Source organism: Sycon ciliatum, chromosome 5 (genome assembly GCF_964019385.1).
Source record: "Sycon ciliatum chromosome 5, ocSycCili1.1, whole genome shotgun sequence".
Taxonomy (NCBI): Eukaryota; Metazoa; Porifera; class Calcarea; order Leucosolenida; family Sycettidae; genus Sycon; species Sycon ciliatum.
In genome coordinates this window covers 7,952,598-7,975,449 of record NC_088647.1, presented here as the reverse complement: position 1 = coordinate 7,975,449, position 22,852 = coordinate 7,952,598, and the positions used below count along the sequence as shown (strand labels likewise).

The window sequence follows — 22,852 nt, the reverse complement described above, 5'->3', positions numbered from 1 at the left end:
TGTGCCCTGCTGGTACAATTGACGTGACCACACCAGAGATGTGTGCGCCACGCCCCTACAATCGACATCCACATGCACCAGGACAGCAGGGATGCGGGTACTCCTGCTCCAGAAATAATAGTGAGGTTATCATCTCTCCTCCCCCCCCCCCCCCCTCTATCTCTATATTTTAGTTTTCCGTGATTGGCTACCACCCGGCTTCTCATAAAAATTTAATATTGGCAGTCTTATGACGAGCCAGGAGATGTCGAATAAATAATAGATAAATTTCTCCCCCTCTTTCCCAACGGTGTAATTATCAATACTTACCGTTGCCTACAGGTAACCTAACTAATCCATTCAACGTGCAATTCTGCACAAAGCACTGGCATCTGGTGCAAGCAGGTGCAGAGACCCTGATGACATAGGCGCTGAGTTGGTCAGAATTGAACTGCAGGTGCTGCAACAGAATCCAGCAAGAACACACGACTACGGCGATCAGAGTGCACACACCGTCTACTGTGTGTGTCTTGTCAAAAATGCTATTGTAAGACACACACACATACACACACACACATATACCACACACACATACACATACACACACACACACACACACACACACACACACACACACACACACACACACACACACACACACACACTCTCACATACGCATATACACAACTTTGACCTTTTGACATCCATCGCCAGAGGCGATGATAGCAATGCCACAGCAGAAGCCATAGCAACTTGTGCTGGGATTGCACCATTCAACAGCTTCCAAGGCTGAAGAATTGACCACCACTATACAGCCTGGTCTACACCCTACAGCTATTTGAACTTCACGGTGACTTTTTCTGGCCAGTGAATCCCTATTTTGTCCTTTTTCATTTTTTCCCCGCACACACCTCACACCACATACTCTGGCATGCACTGGCTGTTGGTAGCCACCCAGGAGAATGGAAGAAAAGTGAGGAGTCAAAGGAAGAGAAGAAAGGCATGTATGGCCATAATCGTCGGGAATCGAACCCGCAACCTCCCGGTTGAAAATCGACTGCACATACCACCGCACCATATGGCAACACAATGGCAACACAAAACACATTCCTGCCGTTATGAGACCGCTCTGTTCATGAGACTTCCTCTGAAGGACTAAAATAAATCGCATCCAGCCATGAATGACAAGACAACAGACTGGCCACAAGCACTGGTAAGATAAAATTGCACCACGCAAGTGACTAGTTCATTCCACCTCTGTTTGGTAACAAACAACAATTTGCGCCATGTGAACTCAGCATATTTATACAATCATTGCAATGTTTCGTATCTCCCTTTGTCCGTTGGCAAACGCAGACTAGACTCGACACATGCGTGCAGGGGTATAAGCAGTAAAGAGGTATGTGTAACCGGTACTGTCAAGTTGATGTGGTATTCCAGCTGCTACTCGGGTTAGCATTCTGCTAAGGTGGCCACAATTTGACTGGAGTGCAACATACCGTACTCTTTACAACACCCTCGTGAAGCTTAGCTTACTCGTACGAGTTGTATATTTTGGTCGTATGTACTGTTGAGTACGGAAAGGTTGATACTCCCAAGACAACGGACAACGAGCACGGGTAGGTGGGAAGACATTTATTAGAGAGATACAAAGAGACGGAGACAAAGATGAACCGGAAACGACTACATTATGGAAGAGCGAGAGCGAGATCGATTGAGGGAGAATGCAAGATAACGGGCCTGGGTAGCTATGGCAAATATGGGCGCGCAAGTAGCTACCCATGCCAATGGAACAAAAGGTGAGTACGAGTTTATACGGGGTGCATGCAGGCCAGCTTGGGAAAGATAGATTTTACGGGAGGAGGTACCTAACAGTACTATTGAGAGAGTGGTAGCAACTTCGGTAATGATTTCATGGCAGTTGTGAGTCAGTCAAGTGTCAAGCCAGTCAGCGGAAAAGCACGAGCTCCGGTGTGGGGAGCACATTTCATTACGTACTATTGTTTTCAATGTCCATCTTTCTCCTATCATCAACGTGCTCGAATGGCATATGCTAGTCACCTGCGTGCCTGCATGGCTATTTCTGACAGTGATACAAATACCTTCCTTACTTACCATTTCATTGTTACTGATCATGATGTAAGATCAAAACGTCGAGGGATTAAAAAAATAGTTTACTGTAAAACGGGTAACTATTGCGACGTAGAAATGTTTGCGAATTTTGCGAGAGGCCCCAAATCGCAAACTTTGACAACGCAAACTCGCGCCATGTAAAGTTCAGTGCAAGGACTGCCTCGACTGTGTAGAACGACTGTAGAACGACTCGCAAACATTAACCAGCGCAAACCAGTCTCAATTTGTAAAACGCAAACATTTATCGTCGCAAACTTTACCCGTTTCACAGTATAGTGAATAGTAGTGCAAATTTGAGTAGAGTAAGTAAGTAAATTATCGTGTCCGTTCCCGAACGGCACTCACGACGGCCGCTAACACCCGGTAAACCCTAGCGGCACATGCAGCGACTAATGGTGGGCTAATTTGAGTTGTGGCGGTTTACGCAAAGACCATTTTGGTTCTGAGATGGAGCTACAGGGAGCACCCAAATGTGAAAAAAAGTGTGAAAGGTGCACTTACTCGAAAAGACACGTTGACTGTGCGTGCAGCCACGCTGATGATGCCGAAGTCCACCGGCTCTGGAACTGCACACGGTGCACATACACATGTACGACCATACAACGTCAAGTATGCACCTACCGTAAAGTCTTGTGTAAAAGCCGCACTTGAATAGAAGCCGCCCTCGAAAAGAAGCCGCAATTTTGGGCCCATCAAATCACACATAAGCCTGGTTTTAGTGTTGACATACATAGAAATACCTGTCTTGTATAGAAGCCTGTCTCATATAGAAGCCTGCAAAATTTCACCAAGAAAGTCATAGAAGCCGCGGCTTTTATACAAGACTTTACGGTATATTGTCACCGCTATGCAGCCCCCACTGAATTGTTCGTTAGAGCACTTGGGCAATGCATGCTGGGTTGGGATAATACCGGTAGTCCGCTGTTGGGGAGTTCCCCTTCTCACTGCTAACCAGTTCAGACAAAGGTTGTGTGCTGCAGTGATAAGTCTAGTTCAGAAGTACTGAGAAGAAAATGAGTACTCTTGACATGTTGAATACGGGATGGGGCGTTCAACAAAGGAGTAGCAGAATCTGCTTCTCCCCTAACCTTCTAGTTGTGAAGATAAACTGACTTAGGGCACGTTCGTCTCGGGTACAAATTGCACCTGAACTAGAACAGGATTACTTGGAACACGCCCGTTCGGCTGGTCTGCACCAGATCTCGAGTGAACGGAGCATGTTCTGGCTGCTCCAGGCTTAGTTTAGTTGGAGCAGGCAGAGCAGATTCGTTTTTGCTGCTGCTTACCTTTTCGTTTCCAGATTCTGACGTCATTTTTTCCAAATTCCCCGCAAAATCGAAAAAACACCCCGATGAACTCGGGCGCCATGATTTCCATGTCAACGTCACAAAACTGCTATGCGCGCTCCATCGCGTTCGGCAGGGAACAAACTGCTCACGCTGCTCCATGTGCTTGCTCTGCTCTCAGATCAGTGCAAATTGTACCAAACGAACACTAAGTTGTTATACTCTTCAGTAATGGTACACAGTGGTACACAATGGTACAGCAATGGTACAACAATGGTACAACAATGGTACAACAATGGTACAACAATGGTACACAATGGTACACAATGGTACACAATGGTACAACAATGGTACAACAATGGTACAGCAATGGTACACAATGGTACACAATGGTACAACAATGGTACACAATGGTACAACAATGGTACACAATGGTACAACAATGGTACAACAATGGTACAGCAATGGTACACAATGGTACACAATGGTACAACAATGGTACAACAATGGTACAGTAATGGTACAACAATGGTACAACAATGGTACAACAATGGTACAACAATGGTACACAATGGTACAACAATGGTACAACAATGGTACAACAATGGTACAACAATGGTACACAATGGTACACAATGGTACACAATGGTACTACAATGGTACAACAATGGTACAGCAATGGTACACAATGGTACACAATGGTACAACAATGGTACACAATGGTACAACAATGGTACACAATGGTACAACAATGGTACAACAATGGTACACAATGGTACAACAATGGTACAACAATGGTACAACAATGGTACAACAATGGTACACAATGGTACACAATGGTACAACAATGGTACAACAATGGTACAGTAATGGTACAACAATGGTACAACAATGGTACAACAATGGTACAACAATGGTACACAATGGTACAACAATGGTACAACAATGGTACAACAATGGTACAACAATGGTACAACAATGGTACACAATGGTACAACAATGGTACAACAATGGTACAACAATGGTACAACAATGGTACACAATGGTACAACAATGGTACAACAATGGTACAACAATGGTACAACAATGGTACAACAATGGTACACAATGGTACAACAATGGTACAACAATGGTGCACAATGGTACAACAATGGTACAACAATGGTACAACAATGGTACAACAATGGTACAACAATGGTACAACAATGGTACAACAATGGTACAACAATGGTACAACAATGGTACAGTAATGGTACACAGTAAACAGAGCAAACAGAGTAAACAGAGCAACACAATGGCAGGAGCACATCTCCAACACCACTCTCCTCGAAGGAGCCAAGGTACAGCCAATCGAGGAGACACTTAAAACGTGTCCACTCCGCTGGTTAGGCCATGTTGCTCGAATGGATGACTCCCGTATGCCAAAGTGTATCTCCTCTTCGGCGAACTGAACAAGACCCGGCCACGTCATGGGCCCCGGAAGCGGTGGCGGGACAATGTTGTGTCCGACATGAAGGACCACCAGATAGTGGACTGGTACCACCTTGCCCAGGGTCGCAGAGAGTGGAAATCAGCATGTAGCATCATTCCTCCGACCGAGCCCGTCAACTTAGACTTCGTTTGCACTTGTGGAAAGCGCTATCGCCGTCGCCAGGACTTGACTCGCCACGCCCGATTCTGCTCGTGACTTGAACACTGTTGGTCCCTTTGGGACCTGCTATCATCTCCGGATGGGCAAATTGTATTGTATTGTGTGTATGTGTGTGTATGTGTGTGTGTGTGTGTGTGTGTGTGTGTGTGTGTGTGTGTGTGTGTGTGTATGTGTGTGTATGTATGCGTGTGTGTATGTATGCGTGTGTGCATGTGTGTGTGTGTGTGTGTGTGTGTGTGTGTGTGTGTGTGTGTGTGTGTGTGTGTGTGTGTGTGTGTGTGTGTGTGTGTGTGTGTGTGTGTGTGTGTGTGTGTGTGTGTGTGTGTGTGTGTGTGTGTGTGTGTGTGTGTGTGTGTGTGTGTGTGTGTGTGTGTGTGTGTGTGTGTGTGTGTGTGTGTGTGTGTGTGTGTGTGTGTGTGTGTGTGTGTGTGTGTGTGTGTGTGTGTGTGTGTGTGTGTGTGTGTGTGTGTGTGTGTGTGTGTGTGTGTGTGTGTGTGTGTGTGTGTGTGTGTGTGTGAGTAAATCTGTGGGTGCACATCCAGTGCATTTGCAGGTTTGCGTGTTACTCTTGCGACGGGCGTATACATGGTACAATATGGTGTGTACCTACATAGGTGCATGCATGCACACGTGTGTACAGGTGTGTGCACGCAGGGGAATAAGGGACTCACCTTCGCTCTTGGTCACAAGTGTGACGGCAAGTTTATCCTCGCTCAATTTCATAGCGTTGCCGACTCGATAGAAACATGAATATGCAGTTGCTGGATGAAGGCCTGTCACTTGGCCAAACGGTTGAGAGAAGACAGAGAGCACACTGGGAAGTCCGTGGCTGGTGACATTGGGTACACATGTCACAATGTACTCGTCAATAGCAAGGTCACCGTCGAATGACGGCACCTGCAGTTGAAGCCGGGCTGATCTCGAGGTCACGGAGTTTTCAACTAGCCTTCCTGGAGTGGTGCTGAGAGTTGGCGGACCTATTCGCAAGCACGTCAGTAACAGTAGTTGCACGGCACAGATATAAGCAGGGAAAGCATCACCATGGATACCATGGATAATCACTTTACAATAATTTGACTGCTACCAACGTTGCAGCCGGTGATTCTCTCTCCCTCTCCCTCTCTATCTCTATCTCTATCTCTCTCTCTCTCCCTCTCCCTCTCTCTATCTCTCCCTCTCTCCCTCTCTCCCTCTCTCCCTCTCTCCCTCTCTCCCTCTCTCCCTCTCTCTCTCTCTCTCTCTCTCTCTCTCTCTCTCTCTCTCTCTCTCTCTCTCTCTCTCTCTCTCTCTCTCTCTCTCTCTCTCTCTCTCTCTCTCTCTCTCTCTCTCTCTCTCCACATACTCGATCTCGCATGGTGTGAAGTTATACATGGCATGCATGGTCTAGCTAGCCAGTACCAAGGCGGGCTTGTACAATGAAGCAGTGCTCACCAACAAAGCTGACGTTAACCGTGCGAGAGTCTGTGCCCAGGGCGTTGGTCATGGTGCAAGTGTATGTGCCCGCGTCCTCGAAATCAAACTTCCGCCCGAAATAGAGCAACGCTCCAAGCCCTTTGCACGACCAGACAAGTTTGCCGTCCTTGTACCAGGTCACATTCATTGGCAATGACCCGGTCCCATAGCAGGACCGCGCGCTAAAATAAGTATCACTTAGCAACAGGGGCACCGGGCGCACATATGAAATCTTGGGTGGACCGGTGACTGCAGATAATCAACACAGAGAAAATCAACCAAAGGATAACATTACTTGTGGGTATGATATACATGAACTTGCTTTCCTCAGTGGATAAAAACGATTAGCTGAGAGGACTCTAGAATGTCAGTCCCTGACACTGTCTGTTCGACATGTATGAAACCTCACCCCTCCACTCCAAAACGGTCTCTTCAATGTGATTCAACGAATTTATATTATTGCACTGATTTTTCGGGCCTGGTCCATCGTCAGGAATTGCCTGTTCTAGGATAGGAATTGCCTGTTCTAGGATAGGAATTGTCTGTTCTAGGATAGGAATTGTCTGTTCTAGGATAGGAATTGTCTGTTCTAGGATAGGAATTGCCTGTTCTAGGATAGGAATTGTCTGTTCTAGGATAGGAATTGTCTGTTCTAGGATAGGAATTGTCTGTTCTAGGATAGGAACCGTCAGGGACTGTCTGTTCTAGGATAGGAACCGTCAGGGACTGTCTGTTCTAGGATAGGAACCGTCAGGGACTGTCTGTTCTATGATTGGAGGTCAGTTGGTCACTGCTTAGCCTCGCACCACATTTAGAGGCAGGGACACACTGACTTAAATTAGCTTACTAGTACAGTAGTAACAAGAGTACATAAACCAGAGTGTGCAACTGTGCATATCTGATCTGAAACAGCGCAGTTCGTGCACTGCGTCACCCTGATGAGGTCAGCCAAGCCGCGACTTGCGTACAGCTCAAATTTTCATGTTTCATAGCCCGGAAATCAGCCAAGTTTGCTTGATTTTAGACGTCCTGTTTCAGGATTTCGGTGTTTTGTGTGACTGTGTACGCTGTACATCCACCGACAAGTAAAGTCACCAGGCTATCCGTCTCAAAAAACCGAAATCAGGACAAACTCAGTGAACTGCGCCACCGCGACTGGTGACGCAACTTTTCACCGTACCTGTGGCTTACCATGCCGTCAGAAATGACGTAGTGCACGAATTAAGCTCCCACAGGAACCATCCCAAGTTGCACACTCTGGTTTATGTACTCTTGGTAAAACCTGTAACTAAAGACCAACGTGACTAGCGACCAGCCTGGTACTGCAGACTACTTCGCTAGGCACGGACGGTCTCACATTCAAAACGCACTGTGACTAGCAACTACCTGCTGAGCGCGACCAGCGGCCGCCTTGTCTTGTCCCATTGTCAATTTTTGACCCATAACTGACGATCGCGATGCAAGAAATCAAAGGTTGTTCTAAGCTTCTTCGAAATTTTGATGAATTTCTATAGTCCTGAATGGACTCTTTCGATACTATAGGTGAACAAATGAACGCAGGCTCATTTTGACTGTGAGCTGCACTGCACCTGTCATAGTTTCAAGTGTTGTCATGAGCAAACATGATAGGAAACGTCTTGGAGAGCGCATCGAAACCGCTCTATGATCGATGTTACTTCTCAAAGGAGAAATGACAGTGCGCAGGTGGTGGGGAATTGTGTTAGCTGCATTTCGACATACATGTACCTATCGGAGATGGGATCCTTACAAGTATATGGTCACGTGGTACAAACCTCTAACTAAAGACTGTTTTTTTCTGGCCCCAAAGGGTGGTCGTTAGTTACAGGTTTTACTGTAGTTAAAATATACGTACATGCTGACCAAAGGAACCTAATCACTGTCAGGCAAATGCGTACCAGGCCGCAATGATTTCTTTCAATCAGGTCCACACACCCTCTCCACCAGATCGCTACTCCCCATGTTGACTTGGCTCTGGAGCAGGCTCTGATTCCAGAGCCCTGCTGGATATAGCCGGACCTGGCTCTTCAGCTGGCGGCTTCTACACTAAACCATTGAAAAAATGTCACAGATCCCCTGAGACTGAGTTAGACTGAGTTTGCAGTATCCATAGGAACGCCACCACCCTGCCAAGATCTAAGGCGCAGATACATCTCCTAAAGCGGTGCGAGGTGAGTAGATCAGCCCACCAGTAAAGTGGTCAAAGACCGAAAGTCCCATTCACTGCACCCATGTTTCTTATTTGCGGGTTGCAGCACGGCTGGAAAAATCCGTCCGCTTTCAAGCAGGAATTGAACCTGGTACCCTCTGTTTCTCAATCATGGTCTTAGTCTTAGACCATCCCACTATGCCTGCCTGCCTTTAATATAAACCATAATCAGTTTGAAATCTAGATCACCTCGCACTGTTTTACTGGTAGCAATTTGCTTCCTGGGCATTGTCCTCCGCTGACAAAGTGTATTGATAATTCCAGAACTGGGTAGCGATGCATGCAATGTATGAAGTTGCCATATATTATCCGGCCTTTTACCGTATGTCAGCGCCTTTAAAGCCATGGCCTTATATTCGAAACACGCCTGCTTTCCTAGTTATTTTAGATGCAAAATGACTCACCCACTGCGCCATGCCATAAAAATCAAAGTTCACAGAAATTTCAATCTAAATCCACTTGTTCACCCTTCCTGCTGGGCGGTAAGTGTGGTAGTGTAGTGCTTATTCCTTCATTTTTACAAAACATACTTCATATGCCATTTCATTTATGACGCCCATGGCCTGATAACTGAGACTGGCTTTATAATCGAATATACCTCCGTGGCTTTAAAGGTGCAGACATATGGTATAACATAAGCTAAAAAAAGGGGAGTCGTCGACTTGCAATCAGGGTTTGAATGCCATTGAACAGGGAAATCAAGGCCCTAAGCACAGGAATCGGCTTGTAACCGGATCGACTTATAATTATTGGTAAAATACGGAAGCAGTTATCCATTCACGGGAACTGTGTAGTTGCGAGGTTATCCATCCAAAGCAGGTAAGTAACCAATGCATAGAAGCAAGAGTAGATAAACAAGAGTGTGCAACTCGCAGATGGGTCGGCCCGCGGCGGAATTTTTTGTTGACGTAATCTTTTCGACGATGCACGCGCTGCGAGTCTTTTGGAAAGTTTTGCCTCGTGCACTTGGCCGGGCTTTACATTACAAAGTCGGTGCCCAGCACGTGCTCTCACACTGCTCTGGTCCAAAATGCGCGTTCTTCTGAAAAAAAGGTGACGTCAACAAAAAATTCCGCCGCGGGCGGGGGTATCTGCAGATTGTGCAGAAGAGATCCGGAGTTGCACACTCTTGTTTATCTACTCTTGATAGTAGTCTATACTTGGGCGAACACATCCATTCCCAAGACAGTGTGAATCTGCGCAGTGCAAACAAGATACAGTAAAACCTGTCAAGGCGACCACTCGGATAAGGCGACCACGTTGTCAAGGCGACCACGTTGTCAAGGCGACCACTCGTATAAGGCGACCACTCGGATAAGGCGACCACTCGGATAAGGCGACCACCTGTCCTACAAGACCACTAGAACCAGAATCAAGGAATGCTCTTTCCAGCCAAACGACCCTGGGTAAGGAGACCGCCTGGTAACAAAGACCACGGTTCGAAGGTCCCTTGAGCGGTCGTCTTAGACAGGTTTCACTGGACTGTGCTAGTCAATGACACGCAGTCTACCTAGATGGTTCTGCGCCAAGAGTGAAAAGGAATTCATTTCACAAAGATGGAGACAGCTGATAATGTCTACAAGACAACTAAAGATAGTACTACTTGCAAATCTGAAGAGAAGGAAAACACAACTGAAAACACAACTGAAGAGGCAAAGCACATGAAGCACGGAAAACTCTCCCAAGCCAAGCAAGCATGCCGTTAGGTCATACAACTGCGGTACAAATCTAGTACGGCAGTACAAGAACTACAGATCACATAATTATGGCATGGGGGAATCCATATACTTACTCCGGAAACAAAAACTTCGTGACTTTTTCACATGACTTTTCAAGGAGTTACTGTGCTCAACAAAGGTGTTCTATTGGAAGAGAAACACTTCACCACGCTCAATGGACATGTGTACAATATCTACAAGATCGATTTGATGGGAATAGTGTCTCAGTCCGAGTCGCCATCGCTCGATTCATCACGGCTGGAACCAACCAAAGTGGCAGGTCGATCGACGCATTCTCCCATGTCACGGAGCAGCTTCTCCGGGTCCCTGATCGTCTTTGCTGTTACTAGTACGAGATTTACACTGGTGCCTTCCCTAGAATCTAGGTGGAGACCGCGGTGGCGTTGGTACTTTGTTATCACCTTGGCTCTCGAGAATGCCCCGGAATGACGCGTACAGGCAAAGCATGAACATTTTGAATTTTTCTCCGCGTTGTAGTCGTCCCATAACGTCACGACTGCCGCGACGAGATCTCGCCTATTCTCCTATGCTACCAAGGAGACATCGGAGTGGAGGCAGCTGAAAAAGGCAAGATCTTCCATTGATCGACGACTTCGATTTTGAACTTTTCATCTTTGCTGCGCTGTGCAAAGTGACGAGTGGTCACATCTTTGCGTTTGGAGTAGGGCCGAAACGGTTATACCGATTACTCGTATATCACTCGTTATGGATGAAATCGATAATCGTTATGATCGATAACGATTATGACTGTACAGTGCGAGAGCGTCACGACGTCAGTACATGCAGACGATGCATATGGCATCATGCACGCGCGTCATCAGGTCATGCGCACAAGTACATGAACGTCGAAGTACACGTGCATGAAGCCGTAGGTCCGTACAATCACTGCGCGCTTGATCATTTTTGGTACTCGATCGTAGTCGTAGATCTACATCCCGCGCATTCACTGCACTAGTCAGCGTAACCGGAAAGTGTAACAACCGGAAAGCTTCATATTAATTCGGTTGTAGCGAAACTGTGAGTGTGGCTGCCGGCCTCCTAATTTGTTCAGTTCTTGTCAAAAACTTACAGTTAGTTTGATTTTTGGCGAGGAGAGCAGTGACAATGCTGCCGCCTGTAAAAACGAAAGTTAGTCGGACCAAGAGATCGCCAGTTTGGGCATACTTCGAGGAAGCTGGTAGCGTAGCGAGATGCAATTTGTGCAGCCGCGAGTTTGTCCGTCAAAGCGGCACAACCAACTGGTTACAGCACCTGATTTCTGCTCATAAAGACCAGTACGCCGCTGCGGTAGGGAAAGGACCAGCAACCCAGTCGACAGCAACAACGACTACCAGCAATGTTGAGCGCAGTGACAATGCGACGACCAGTGCTGGAACGAAGCACGTCACGTCGTTTTTAGGCACAGGTAACTTGGAAATGTGCGACAGCAGGCGCTCAGGCATGTTGACGGAGTCGACCATCGACTGGATTGTCGATTCTAGTCGACCCTTCTCCATTGTAGAAGACAGAGGACTGATCATTGATGTTTAATGGCAGAGGAACACTGCTCATATCACGTTGCAAATTTCATTTTGGTCGTTTTTTGGCCTGTGTGGATCTTTCACCAGTACGTACCTGTACATAGTTGAACAAATTTAATTTATTTTGCTGTGTACTGATGTCCAACATGACACGTATAAAACTTGTTCGGAAAATCGGTAAAACCAATAAATCGATCGTTAGTGTTATTGGTTAATCGTTTCGGCCCTAGTTTGGAGTTTTGACATCTTGCCGACCTGTTTGCACTTTGGCGGGTGTTTTGAGGATGAGGCAGACTTCAAAACGCTAACTGCTGTCCCGTTCACACTCTTCTTGCTCCTCAGTGCCATTGTCCTGCTCTTTCTCATTCTGAACCAAAAACTAGCAACGGTGAGCAGTGAGCGCAGTGTTTTTGTTCGCAATGCGCCTGGTGGACAGCAATGCAAAACGTCGTCGCTTCGCTTGGTTTATAGCACGACAACTTTGCCTTGCGATGACTGGCGCCTTTCCATCATGTGGATCATGCCTTCCTACCGTTTGGAAATGTCATCTGTTGGTGCTTCAGGCCGACAGAGCCACACAGAGAGCGACAGAACAACAGCGAAAATTAGTGAAAAAAAGTCACGAAGTTTTTTGTTTCCGGAGGCAGTACATCAAATGACACTGTTGGCTGTTCTAGGGTTAAAGGGAAACTGAACGCCAAAAATAAGTATGGCTTATCCGAAGGGGAATTGGGCACTGATTCCGATGAGCTATGTCTCGAGCCGATCAGAGAAGAGGAACCGTGTCAAATTTCATATATAACACCTTCCATATTTGGAAATTGGGCTTGATGACGTGCGAATTGCTTGGCTGTCACCATGCTGTGCATGCTCAGCAGTGTAATTGAATAGAAGAAAACAATTACTTTGGTGTTTTGCAGCTCTATTTCGTTCCCTGACGGTAACCAAATCTAGATGTAGGAATCTGTTGAGCAGGAGAGTGACACATGTCTTCCCGAAGGCTGTCCAGGCTGCAGTGGTGATGAAGAAGACACGATCATCACCCCGAGATCGATTGTAGCGAATTGGAAAACTCATGGTGAATTTGCTTCCACTCCAAGGCAATGTCGAGGTATGAAGGGTGCTTGTACTGCCTTCCAAAGTGAAGAGGAGATGAACATGGCTTTGCATAGCTGTTGTTCTACGCCAACTTACCTACTCTTGGTGGTACCGTAGTGCTATATTGCAAATTTCGTGGACGAACAACTCTAGTCACTAGTGGCTAGTGAGCAACACTAACAGGTGAGATTTTTCAATTTGACAAAAATTGTTTTTGTTTGAGAACTGACAGTGGCAGTCATTAGACTCAGTAGGTGTCTCTCTGCTGCTTCTTTCCCTTCATTGGTAGGGTTGTGCTTGAAGTAAAAATAAATAGAAAATGTGGAACAAAAATCTGATCATGTAGTTCGAATTTCAACTTCAAAGTATGTGTACATCAAATCACAAAAATTTCAAGGTGGTGCTGTGCATCGAAAAAGACTGGGAGCTGGCAGCAATGGAAAGGGTAGAAACGAAACCAGTAATGTAGAGTATTCATAAGGTAGAGGGAATTGAAAACGGGAGAAGAGTAGTGAGCATTTCAGTTCGAAGTAGTGTCAATAGACAGCATTGTGTTGCATACGTTGTGAATATTGTGTGAATCTAATAATTGGCGGAGGGTAGTGATTAGGCAGAGTATTGTTACAATACAAGTTACTTTGTGAGCAGATAGCTATCAATATCACGGCATGGTTTAGACAGGAACTCATAAATGTCACGAAATTGCTAATCCAAAATTATAATATTATCCCCCCTGAGTAGTATTTTTTATTATGGTGTTCTCCTGTGTTTACATGCAGAGCCTTGACGTTGCTGGACGAGCGACAATATAAATTACATAAACATGTAGCTCATGATGTGGAATGACTGCCGTATCGCATTACCAATGCAAACCCATCCTGTGCCAGTGCAGCCATCCAGCAACTCCCTGGACCAGATGCCGCTGCAGCTGAACACCATTCCAATGGAAAGCCAGGAGTTGATAGTGAAGCATTCTGGTCTGCACAGTACAAGGCAAAGAACAATTATGAATTATAACGCATTGTAATCCTTCCCATACTTCTTTGTAAAAACAAACAAACAGTGCCATTATCACAACACTTGATCAAGCATCTTGATGGAGGTATTTTCCATTGTGCTGGCCCAGTATCTGCACCAGGAAGACCATGTACACCTACACGTATCTTGTGTGTGTTCGTGCGTGTGTGTTTGTGTATTCGTCTGTGCACACGTGTGTGTGTGGGGGGGGGGGGGGGTCCTACGCACATGTGTATGGGTAGGAGTGTGTGTGTGTCGGGGGGGGGGGGGGGGTCCATGCACATGTGTATGGATGTGCGCGCTGCACGCGCGTGTCTGTAGGATGGGGTGGGGGTGCACGCACATGTGTACATGTGTGTGTGCAATACAGCATGTGTGTATGTGTTCGTTGAACACAGATGGTCCTCCTGATTCCATAAACTTTGTGATCATTGTGATTTCATGTCCTTTGAAGTTGAAATTCGCAATACATGTGAAGTATAATCGTGCTGTTGGTGACATATGCATTGCTTCGTGTGTGCTTAGTTGCTAGAGCAGGAACAGCTTTGTGTGGTTTGTTGATGTGGAGGCATGAGGTCAGGCCTTGTTACAGACTACCGCAATGGTACATGCTGCTTGTGCGATGATTGCATTGTGCCCCCTTAGTGATTTCTATTATTAGGGCGTTGGAACGTGATCTAAACTGCCAAGTGTGCCTGTGCACAAGGAAGTTGCATTGCAATGTCAACATTGCAATAGATTTACTTCAAAGTAGTTGGGTGGAAGCACCTTGTCTGCCATCTGTGTGATGACCTCGGACAAGTGACTTGCCTGCTTTGCCATGTTCTGTTTGCACCATTTTGCACGATCTCCGATCTCTGCTCGCCCTATGCATTATGGTTTTCACCCATCATCTTATTGTATTATCCTACTAATGTTCTGTTTCATGATAGAAAATCAGTCAGTAGTAACCCAGTGCTACGGTTGTTGGTTGTGAGAAAGAAGACGTCTGTCCTGGAACTGTGTGGTGGACGAGAGGTACATGAGTTTTGCATGTTCTCTAACACATGTACTGATGCTTGATTAGATTTTATGTTCCACATGTTCAATTTATTTTATTTTACTTCAAGCACTTGTACTATTCAAGCACAACCCTACCGATGAAGGGAAAGAAGCAGCAAAGACACCTACTGAGTCTAATGACTGCCACTGTCAGTTCTCAAACAAAAACATTTTTTGTCAAATTGAAAAATCTCACCTGTTAGTGTTGCTCACTAGCCACTAGTGACTAGAGTTGTTCGTCCACGAAATTTGCAATATAGCACTACGGTACCACCAAGAGTAGGTAAGTTGGCATAGAACAACAGCTATGCAAAGCCATGTTCGTCTCCTCTTCACTTTGGAAGGCAGTACAAGCACCCTTCATACCTCGACATTGCCTTGGAGTGGAAGCAAATTCACCATGAGTTTTCCAATTCGCTACAATCGATCTCGGGGTGATGATCGTGTCTTCTTCATCATCACTGCAGCCTGGACAGCCTTCGGGAAGACATGTGTCACTCTCCTGCTCAACAGATTCCTACATCTAGATTTGGTTACCGTCAGGGAACGAAATAGAGCTGCAAAACACCAAAGTAATTGTTTTCTTCTATTCAATTACACTGCTGAGCATGCACAGCATGGTAAAAGCTAAGCAATTTGCACGTCATCAAGCCCAATTTCCAAATATGGAAGGTGTTATATATGAAATTTGACACGGTTCCTCTTCGCTGATCGGCTCGAGACATAGCTCATCGGAATCAGTGCCCAATTCCCTTCCGGATAAGCCATACTTATTTTTGGCGTTCAGTTTCCCTTTAATTGAAGGGGAAGTTAAGCCTAAAATCAAAATAATTTCACCAGTTGTAATCTTCGGAGTGCTGAGTCGAATGGTCTTGGTCCCAGGAAGCTGAGACGCTCCCTTCCTCCTTTATTCCCAATCGAACTCGCGCACTTTCACCGAAACTGGGTGACTGCGCCCTACTAGATGGGGATTTGTATGCAAAAGTCACTAAAAGCGCCGCTAGCGCTTCGTTCTAATAAAAGCACGGATGACCGCGATTGGCCCATATGTTGTAGTCTTTTGGACGCTGAGTCGACGGGTTTTGGTCCGAAAAGGCTGCGGTGCAGCGTTCGGCCCTTTAATATTCTCAATCGAACAGGGGTGAGTAAGTGGTCATGTGCTCATGTGTGCACCAGTCACCTGGTCACCGTGCCTGCAGGCTACAGTTTTTACAGCGTTCCTGTCACTGGAGTTGAACCTTGGTGTGAAAGTTAGTTGAAGCCTCCAGGGCTAAAACCCATTTCGGCAGCATCAAATGTTCGGCCTGTACTCCTGCGGTTGATAAATATGGTGGTTAAGACACACCTGGCAATATGGCGGTAAACACACGCCTGCCCACACACGCTCTCTAGGCTGCAAAGTTCTGGCACAGAGCTCTCCTTCTCACCACCACCACCATCAGTTCGCGCCTGGCGCCTGGTCGATGCATGGCTGGCGGTATCCGGCATAGCAGGCTGGTACATCAAGTAGCGCATGGCACATAGATGATGACACAGCAACGACATAGCTCGATTGCGACGTACGTTTCGTCCCCGCTGGACTCATCAGGCAATCTTCTTCTTGGATGTCTTCATACGGAGCTTGACTCGGGAGAATGAAGTCGAAGACACCACTGCAGCTGTACTTATGGTTGATAAATATGGTGGTAAAGACACACCTGGCAATATGGCGGTAAACACACGCCTGCCCACACACGCTCTCTAGGCTGCAAAGTTCTGGCACAGAGCTCTCCTTCTCACCACCACCACCATCAGTTCGCGCCTGGTGCATGCATCGACCAGGCGCCAGGCGCGAACTGATGGTGGTGGTGGTGAGAAGGCGAGCTCTGTGCCAGAACTTTGCAGCCTAGAGAGCGTGTGTGGGCAGGCGTGTGTTTACCGCCATATTGCCAGGTGTGTCTTTACCACCATATTTATCAACCATAAGTACAGCTGCAGTGGTGTCTTCGACTTCATTCTCCCGAGTCAAGCTCCGTATGAAGACATCCAAGAAGAAGATTGCCTGATGAGTCCAGCGGGGACGAAACGTACGTCGCAATCGAGCTATGTCGTTGCTGTGTCATCATCTATGTGCCATGCGCTACTTGATGTACCAGCCTGCTATGCCGGATACCGCCAGCCATGCATCGACCAGGCGCCAGGCGCGAACTGATGGTGGTGGTGGTGAGAAGGAGAGCTCTGTGCCAGAACTTTGCAGCCTAGAGAGCGTGTGTGGGCAGGCGTGTGTTTACCGCCATATTGCCAGGTGTGTCTTTACCACCATATTTATCAACCATAAGTACAGCTGCAGTGGTGTCTTCGACTTCATTCTGTACTCATGCGGCCAGTATACATGTTGGACTCAGTAGAGCGTCCAGCCCCTATATGATGTCCAACCCCTATATAGAGTCCATTGGTCCAAAATCCACTGTACAGAGTCCAAACTTGGAATCAACTGTGAGCTCAAAGTTTAGATGGACATCACTCCCTGTATAGAGTCCAGCCAATTGGCTTCACCCCTATATAGAGTCCATTGGTCCAAAATCAACTGTACGGAGTCCAAACTTTGAAATCAACTATAAAGATTAAAGATTCTTTATGTGGACAACACTCTGTATAAAGTCCAGCCAATTAAGCAAGCATCCCCTAACGAGTTCGAAATTAGACATAGGATCTGCTGTAAGCAGTGAATATTAACCAGAAAACGGCCTCTCCCTTTAATCCTTTACATCATTCACTTCTCAAGAAAAAAATATGTATTGAGGCGCCGCTGCAGCCACTTCATTACATGAAAAAGCCTACAAACACCATCCTCAAATCAAGTGGTCTCTTCGCAGACGCTGCAAATTAAAATATCTCAATCATGTAGTGTTGCCAAATTATTGTGCACGCACACACACATGCACACACCCACACAACGCCAAGAAAATACCTAGAAAAAAACAAGAATCGAAATAGAATAATGGAGAGCCCAGGATTAATTATTTGTTTTCAAATTATTGCGCGCGCGCACACACACACACACACACACACACACACAAACTTACACAACGCCAAGAAAACACCAAGAAAAGAGTAGAGACACAATACACGCGCAACTCCAACAGCCATACAAACGTCCACCCATTTACACGTAAAGTCAAGAGGGATAACAAATAATTATACGAAACGAATGCATACAGGGACGGGTACACGCACGTTTACATACACGTAGTAGTGTAAGAGAGTAACATAGTGCAGTGGTCAGCATAATACTAGCACATGCTGAGAGTGCAATAGCAAGCTTCACCCTTGCTCATGGCCATGCAAATGTTCAGCAGCACTCAGTTCCGCAAGCTTCTGAAGATCAGCACACCTGCAACAAATAGACAGCACACGGATACGCTTATTACCGTAATGATGCATGGGAGCACACAACAACCAAGTTCTCAACGAATGTGATGCTCAATGAAAATCAATCCACTCAAAGACCTGTGAACAGGTGACGGTGGGGACAATAATCTATTAGTAATACGAGGAATAAGATCGTTTGTGCGCACTCAAGACGCACAGACACACCAACATCACAATGTCATGTTCGTGACATCAAAACGGTTACTTCAGGGAATACAAGTATTAGCTTGAGAAGCTTTTTCTTGTCATTGGCAAACAAGCAATCCTCCTACTACTACTAGTACACTGGCACTGCGTTTGTGGATCCCATTGTATTTGACATCATACTAGAGGAAGAGTGTCGTGGAGTTTCACATAATTATCACAGGGATAAAAATACATTTCTCATGAAATAATTATAATAATTGATGATAGCTAGACGATCGTATACGATTGATGCAAAGTCCTTGCAGTCCTTGAGGACTATTACGAAGTGGTTGATTACTTTTAGGGCATTCATTCAAGCAACATCAAACAAACGCGATACGCTCCTTGAAAATGGAAAAAAAATTCAAGCATAACGACAGAACAGCAGACCAATCGAAACGAGTAAAAGCTTCCTTACCTCAGTCTTCGTCCTGCCATGTAGTTGGACAGCCTTTTGACACGGTGGTACAGGCAGCTCTTGTCCAGACAAACAGGGGTATCCTTGTGGCGTCGAACGAAAGAGAGTGTCAGTGTATCTCGGACTCGTCAAATTGGAACTGTGCTGAACATTTCTCTTTCGCCGTTTCTGCTTTCATCCCTCGCTCTGATGAAACCGTTCAAACGTCTTACTGGCAGCAATGGCCAGCCAAACAGGGAATCCTTGTGGCGTCGAACGAAAGAGAGTGTCAGTGTACCTGACTCGTCAGATTTGAACTGTGCTGAACTTTTCTCGTTCTGCAATTTCTGCTTTCATCCCGCGCACTGATGAAACGTCTTCAGAGAACCACAAGACGCTTTCCAGATTTGATTTTGAACGTCTCCTTATCCTCCTTGGTTATCTCGAGACAGATTACTGTCAGCAACTGCACAGCGGAACTGGCAGCTAGCCATGGCTGAAGTGAAGAAAGGAATGCGCTGCCACGAGGCAAGCAAAACTGAAAATGTGCTTGTTCTCTTTCGGGCACAACACGTACACACGTACACAGGACGGCGTGACTGGATAAACTGGACTCCTGGACTGTGAATAGGGGACTTGTAGAAAATGTGTACTCCTTATAGGGGATTGCGCGGCAGGATGAAGCTGATCAAAACTGAGTGGACTCCTGGACTCTGTATAGTGGATTTGGACCAATGGACTCTATATAGGGTGCTGGACATCATATAGTGCATGGACTCTATACTGAGTCCTACATACACTGCCCCACTGAAACTATTACAGTGGTCCCTCTATAATCCGGCACCATTTGTGCCACGAAAATCTGCTGGATTAGGGAGGGTGCTGGATTAACAAATCTGATTTACTGCTGCAATGTGCATGAAGAGGACATTTTGGCTACTGAAAATTGTGCTGGTTTATCGAGGGTGCTGGATTATAAAGTGCCGGATTAGAGAGGGACGACTGTACTTGCAAAACAAATTTTCGGCCGAGAATAGCCGAAAATAAATATGCGCCGAAGTATCTGCTGTCTTACAGACATACCGGTACAGATACTGAGTACTGTGTGTTGAAAGTATTGGGAGCAAAGAACCGCTTCAACGCTCTACACGTTTTGTCATCTTACCGGGCGTTGTCGTTGGTGACATTGGTGTAAGGCTCGGGCACCGACTTATGTGTGTTTGCGCTGTCGCTTCTCCGCAAAGCAGTACGGCACATACTGCCACCCCCATGATCCATCGAGTCACCGCCGCCATCTGCACCCGAGCAAGAAGGACACCAAACAAAAATAGCGTCAGGCCCGAGCATTTTCGAAAGCGGCACACTAGTGCATTGCTACACACTACTGCCTCTGAGTACTGCACTGCTTCGCAAGCAAGACGACATGAGAGTGCGGACTGGCCACGAGAAGCCAGCAGGGCATTCTTTGGACTCCTCGCAAACCTTCACAAGCCAACTACATGACACTCAAAATTATGTACAATCATTGTGTGTAACAGACGACGGCTGGTTTACCTTCCTTGGTATCGGTTTGCCTCGACAGATCGTTGCAAGAACTTTCCGGGTTGACAAGACCAACACCTGAACACTACATGTACAGGACATGCTAGTACTAGTACTAGTAGTAGTACTTGAGAAGGAAGTTCGAACGAACGTATGCCAAGTATCGCTATCACCAGATCACCATTCTCGGCGAGGACTTCACTAGTCCGTAGTTACTCCGAGCGGATTATCGCAGTGTTGACGAGCAATATCTTTCACCAACAACTAACTATTACTTGTTACTTCGGTCCGTTCGGGTTCGACGTTGACGTTGCACTTGGTGTTGCATTCGAGACCAAGTGGACCCGCACACCATTGCACACTGTGCAACACAGTCCTCAGACAGTAGTAACAGTCGGCTACCTCTCAACTCCAACTCGAACCACTACTCCGACACTAGTATGGAGTCGCAGTTCACACAAAGGCTGCGCACAGTGTGCACATACGTGACATAGTGCATGGGCATTTCGAGAGGCATTGCGGCATGCACAGTAGGGACACCTCCACTCTGCTGGCTTCCTTATACTTATAGGGGTGAAACGGTTCCATGTTTTTCATGTTCGGGTACCCGAATGCCAGCATAGTTTCCCACGGTTCGGGTATCGGTTCCATGCACTCTTTTCTCCAGACCGACCAAATGTGTCCGTGACAATTATTTTCAAGTTAGAAAACATTTTTACGAGCAAGAACGAGACATCGCGGAGAGTCCATGTGCGAAGAAGGTACGCTCGTAGTGACCAGGATCGATAGGAGAACCCTTTGGAAGGGCGGTGATCGTAAGGTAAGACATTTTAAAATCTTGAGTAGACTTGGCGTGTACATGTATTTGTACGAGAACGAGATTTTTCGAGTTTCGGTTCGAAATTTGACGGAACGGGTACCCGATTCTTTTCAGCTGACGGTTCCAAAACCGGTTCCTTACCCGAACCGTTTCACCCCTACTTCCTTAGCATGGTCGGAATATGCAAGCTGTTCGGCTGAGCCGCCCTCCCAGCATAGAGCTAGAGCACAATCATCGATAACAACGAGGACTCCACTGTGTACAGAGGAACATGAACGGACATATTTTTCTTTTGACAACTATCCATGCACTTCTCCGTGCTAGCCTAGAGTAGACCTTATCTGGAAAGCCCATTCTTGCATATTCAAGCAGCAGCCAAGGGAGCTAGCTCTCTTGGTAGAAGGACTGGGTCCGAGGTGATCCAGAGGATTTCCTTCGGATATCATTTCCCCTCGTTTGAGGGGATTATGAGCCATAATCCCCTCAAACCTGTCCCTCCAGGAAATCGCGATTCCACGGATGCAACAAATTTCGCGATTTTGGCCCAAACCCGCGATTTTCAGCAAAATCCGCCATTTCCCGCGTTTTTTTGTTGCACTACATCTCACATTGTTATGCACTTTTCACGCAGTTAGTTCTTTCCATGATCCTGTAGGTTATTTGCACAGTAGATATACGATGCATCAAATTTCCTGATTTGGCTCAAATCCGCAATTTTCTGCAAATAATTCCGTGAATTCCTGGCAAGTTCTGCATCATTCCGCACATTTCGTCGCATTTTTTGTTACTTTCTGCCGCAATTTCTTGCGCAAGGTTTCGGGAGTTTTTTCCGCAAATTCCCGCGGGGACAGTCAAACGAGGGGAAATATCTGTAGATCACCTGAAAGGGTGGTTTATTGAATAATATTATTATCTTGACCTCATGTCAGAGTATATATAAATTTAAAAGATAGACATGAGCCTGATGAGGTCAGATAGCAAACGGTAGTACAGTCATGTACATTATGGACATTCATTTTACACGCCGACAGAAAAAAGCTGGTCTCTATTCGCCCTCAGTGACCTACCGAGATACGCTGTGTCTAAATGTAGCTTGATTGGCCGATAGCATGCAGTACACACACATTGTGACAATTCACGGTCTCCCACTAAAGCAAGTAAATACTTAAAACGAGAACATATCCCCCCCCCCCCCCCCCTGTGCAACATGGGTAGACTCAGAAAACTCGTAACTTGGCTTGGAATGTTTCACACGCACACCAAAGTAGCCACTACAGTCACCATGGTCACTACTGAGTCCTAGATGGGTGTTACTGTAATTTCACAAATTTTCGGTGTACTTTTATTTTCGGT

The 22,852-nt window shown here is 46.3% G+C and overlaps 1 protein-coding gene and 1 long non-coding RNA gene across 2 annotated transcripts in view; both read right to left on the bottom strand.

The window, feature by feature from the left end:
• The window catches only part of LOC135816765 (tyrosine-protein phosphatase Lar-like), a 29,899-nt gene extending 8,805 nt beyond the window's left edge, over positions 1-21,094 (bottom strand). Inside the window, exons 1-6 of the mRNA XM_065329865.1 lie at positions 20,692-21,094; positions 20,303-20,432; positions 6,481-6,750; positions 5,721-6,026; positions 2,614-2,678; positions 310-439 (exon numbers count right to left, since the gene is read on the bottom strand). Of these exons, the coding sequence (XP_065185937.1) occupies positions 310-439; positions 2,614-2,678; positions 5,721-6,026; positions 6,481-6,750; positions 20,303-20,432; positions 20,692-20,781 (991 nt within the window). The 5' untranslated portion in view covers positions 20,782-21,094. The remainder of the gene's footprint in view (positions 1-309; positions 440-2,613; positions 2,679-5,720; positions 6,027-6,480; positions 6,751-20,302; positions 20,433-20,691) is intronic.
• On the bottom strand, positions 17,855-19,391 carry LOC135816598 (uncharacterized). Its single transcript, XR_010553400.1, has 2 exons — positions 19,159-19,391; positions 17,855-18,516 (listed from the first exon to the last, which is right to left on the bottom strand). It is a non-coding gene; the product is annotated as an uncharacterized LOC135816598 (long non-coding RNA).
• Positions 21,095-22,852: the final 1,758 nt, after the last annotated feature.